The sequence below is a fragment of the Pimephales promelas genome, chromosome 22 (assembly GCF_988280905.1).
Source record: "Pimephales promelas chromosome 22, fPimPro1.hap1.1, whole genome shotgun sequence".
Classification (NCBI taxonomy): Eukaryota; Metazoa; Chordata; class Actinopteri; order Cypriniformes; family Leuciscidae; genus Pimephales; species Pimephales promelas.
Genome location: NC_142790.1, coordinates 23,877,113 through 23,881,302, shown reverse-complemented (window position 1 = coordinate 23,881,302; position 4,190 = coordinate 23,877,113). Strand labels below are relative to the sequence as shown.

At 42.5% G+C, this 4,190-nt stretch overlaps 1 protein-coding gene across 1 annotated transcript; it reads left to right on the top strand.

Moving 5' to 3' along the window:
* The first annotated feature begins 319 nt into the window (after positions 1 to 319).
* On the top strand, positions 320 to 2,139 carry LOC148969620 (uncharacterized). Its single transcript, XM_089125721.1, has 2 exons — positions 320 to 738; positions 1,030 to 2,139. Exon 2 carries the CDS (start codon positions 1,331 to 1,333, stop codon positions 1,937 to 1,939), a length of 609 nt encoding a protein of 202 aa, XP_088981847.1. The 5' UTR covers positions 320 to 738; positions 1,030 to 1,330; the 3' UTR covers positions 1,940 to 2,139.
* The last annotated feature ends 2,051 nt before the right edge of the window (positions 2,140 to 4,190 follow it).

Below are 4,190 nucleotides of genomic sequence, written 5' to 3'. Positions count from 1 at the left end.
ATTTAGTTTACTTGTTACTCAAGCAGAACTAACTTGTATGGATTTTTATTATGTTTGGCTGATTACTTTTGCAAGTAAGGGTGATTGCAAGTCAATCATCCTTTCCTCCTGCCCCCCTTCACTCCTATCCTGTCTTTTCTCCTTCCCTACTCTCCATCCTGTCCTCCTCCTTCTCTCCATCCAACCTCCTCCTCCTTCTTTCCATCCAACCTCCTCCTTCTCTCCTTTAATAACATTTAGGGCAATGATTAATTTGTTTCATATCTTTATCATTAATCTGCATTTATACATAAAACATATTAACTATTGGGAAGCAAAGCATAAGAATCAATATGAAACAATGCCAATAAATTAATATTGTGATGTGAAATAATTTTTCAGATTGAAGTTATAAAGGGCTCTGGGGTGTTTTGCAAGGCAGAAGTGTGGAAAGCAGCCCTCCTTGCCACCTCTGCTACTGCCATGGTGTGGAATCTGCTGCTGGGGCACCTTTGATCTGGAGACTTTGCTGAAAAACAACCTGAATGGTACAAAACATGCTTCTATCATGACATTTCAAATTAAGCAAGGTAGGTCTAAATATTTTCCCCAGTGCATAATCTTCATTTTTGATACCAATTTGGTGGGTAATTAAACACATTATTGCAGAAATTATACTTTAATCCTTCTCTTGCTTAGACAGAAAGCAGCCACTGTAATACATCCAAGCAGGACTTTATTCCAGCTAAAGTGGGCCAGGTAAAATGGCTTTCTCTCTAGACCTCAATCAATATGGCTGAAATAACATGCAAACGTTTATTGTTGTAATTAAGACCCCATTAATTAAATTGTTAAATATTTGACCTATAAGCCTTAATATGGTAAAAATTAAGACATTTTAAAACTTTACAAACTGCAAGAAAATCGACATGCTTCAGCAAATTAATTCATAAAGTTTAATAATCATTGAAAAATTTTTCAATGACTATATAATTGTCACAGTCTTTGTCTGCACCGTTCTGTCTTCGTCATCTTCACTACAATTCCCAGCATCCTCTTGTCTCCACACCTGAACTCACTCCCTCAATCATCCACCTGTTCATCGTCCTGATCATCTGTGTCACCTGTCGTCACCTTGTTAGTGTTCATTTTGTATCTGTATTTAGTTCTCTCTGTTTCAGTCTGAGCTTGTCGGTTCTTGATTATGTTTCATGGATAGTGTGTGTAATCTTCTGCCAGTCTTCCTTGTACCTGTTTGGAGTTTTTGAGTAAATGTTTTGTATTGGAGCTTTGCGTCAGCCTCAGCCTGTCTTCATTCCACACTACACCGTGATAGAAGAACTGACCAGACATGGATTTCCCTGCAGTAAGACTAATGTGCCTTGAGCAGGGAAACGGCTCTCTTGAGGAACACCAGGTTTTCCTGGATTTGGTACCTCAAACAAGTTTCCCAGATGACTGCCCCTGCATGTTTCTACGTGTGGGACTGAACAACACCACTCTAGCGCAGTTGTCTGGGGAACCACCTCAAGGAAGCTTTGCCCAATTTGTGGAGTGGGTGCTGGTATCCCGCAGTTCATCCTTCACTGTCGATGACGTCACTAGCCCCACACCAACGCCTGAGACCGTCCAGCCCGAGACCGGCCGCCTGAAGGGTCTTCACCATCCTGGCAACGCTCTCAGCCTGCTCCGCCCTGGTCACGCCCTCAGCCTGCTCCACCCTGGTCACGCCCTCAGCCTGCTCTGCCATGTCCACGTCCTGCTCCGCCATGCCCACATCCTGCTCCGCCCTGGTCACGCCCTCAGCCTTCTCCTCCACGCCCACATCCTGCTCCGCCCTGGTCACGCCCTCAGCTTGATCTGCCCTGGTCACGCGCTCAGCTTGCTCTGCCACGCCCTTGTCCTGCTCCACTCTGGTCACGCCCTCATCCTGCTCCGCACTGGAGGCTTCCTGCTCTAATTCAGCCATGCCCTCGTCAGCCTCCAGGGTGCCCACCCCCCAACCCCATTGATGTTCTACGGCGCGAGGTCGTGCTATTGTAAAGGGGGGCGTTCTGTCACAGTCTTCATCTGCACCATTCTGTCTTCGTCATCTTCACTACACTTCCCAGCATCATCTTGTCTCCACACTTGAACTCACTCCCTCAATCATCCACCTGTTCGTCGTCCTGATCATCTGTCACCTGTCGTCACATTGTTAGTGTTCATTTTGTATCTGTATTTAGTTCTCTCTGTGTTCATTTAATGTTCATTTCGTATCTCTTTAGTTCAGTCTGTGTGTGATTTATGTTTCATGGATAGTGTGTGTAATCTTCTGCCAGTCTTCCTTGTACCTGTTTGGAGTTTCTGAGCAAATGTTTTGTATTGGAGCTTTGCGTCAGCCTCAGCCTGTCTTCATTCCACACTACACTGTGACCATAATCACAAAAAAATGTCAGACTCCCTTTTTAATGACACACACTCTCTCACTCACTCACGCACCAACACACTTTCTCACACATACGCACACACATGCTTTCAAACAAACACACACACTTGCATGTTGAATGGTTTTCTAAAATATTCAATTACTTACTGCATATTTGTATAATTCATATAATAATAATAATTATTAATAATAATCAATGGGCTGTATGCATGCATAAGTTCCACGTTTGATGCAAGGATGCTCAACAATTTACAGTTGTGAAGAAAGCGAAGGGAAAACGGGATTATGGCAGAGTCTTCAAAATTTACTGTCCTCCCGTCTTTGAAACGAAACGTTCATATGTTTAGATGTAATTTTATATATAGTAATGTTTATTTAATATAATTTGAAAAAGAAGCATAAACACAACAAGGGATGTCTGTTTTTTGTGACTAACGTTTCTTTAGTATAACCAAGGTGTATAAAATTCAATATAAGTTTTCGGCATTGCAATGGATTTTTGAGTTTCGATATCTCAGCTCTGGAAGGGGCTAGAGCCTCCATTTTTGCACTCAGGTCTAAGTCTCATGGCCCTCTATCAGAATCCAGAGTTTTGGGAAGATTGGAGAAACTTAATTTTTCGCCCCAAAAAAAAAACGTAAGGCGTACCACTGTCGTTTTTTTTTCGGGCCGAATTTTTGAGTTTCGATATCTCAGCTCTGGAAGGGGCTAGAGCCTCCATTTTTGCACTCAGGTCTAAGTCTCATGGCCCTCTATCAGAATCCAGAGTTTTGGGAAGATTGGAGAAACTTAATTTTTCGCCCAAAAAAAAAAAAAGTAAGGGGTACCACTGTCGTTTTTTTTTCGGGCCGAATTTTTGAGTTTCCATATCTCAGCTCTGGAAGGGGCTAGAGCCTCCATTTTTGCACTCAGGCCTAAGTCTCATGGCCCTCTATCAGAATCCAGAGTTTTGGGAAGATTTGAGAAACTTAATTTTTTGCCCAAAAAAAAAAAACGTAAGGGGTACCACTGTCATTTTTTTTTTTTCGGGCCGAATTTTTGAGTTTCCATATCTCAGCTCTGGAAGGGGCTAGAGCCTCCATTTTTGCACTCAGGTCTAAGTCTCATGGCCCTCTATCAGAATCCAGAGTTTTGGGAAGATTGGAGAAACTTAATTTTTCGCCCAAAAAAAAAAAAACGCAAGGGGTACCACTGTCGTTTTTTTTTCGGGCCGAATTTTTGAGTTTCGATATCTCAGCTCTGGAAGGGGCTAGAGCCTCCATTTTTGCACTTAGGTCTAAGTCTCATGGCCCTCTATCAGAATCCAGAGTTTTGGGAAGATTGGAGAAACTTAATTTTTCGCCCAAAAAAAAAAAACGTAAGGGGTACCACTGTCGTTTTTTTTTCGGGCCGAATTTTTGAGTTTCCATATCTCAGCTCTGGAAGGGGCTAGAGCCTCCATTTTTGCACTCAGGTCTAAGTCTCATGGCCCTCTATCAGAATCCAGAGTTTTGGGAAGATTGGAGAAACTTAATTTTTCGCCCAAAAAAAAAAACGTAAGGGGTACCACTGTCGTTTTTTTTTCGGGCCGAATTTTTGAGTTTCCATATCTTAGCTCTGGAAGGGGCTAGAGCCTCCATTTTTGCACTCAGGTCTAAGTCTCATGGCCCTCTATCAGAATCCAGAGTTTTGGGAAGATTGGAGAAACTTAATTTTTCGCCCAAAAAAAAAAAACGTAAGGGGTACCACTGTCGTTTTTTTTTCGGGCAGAATTTTTGAGTTTCCATATCTCAGCTTTGGAAGG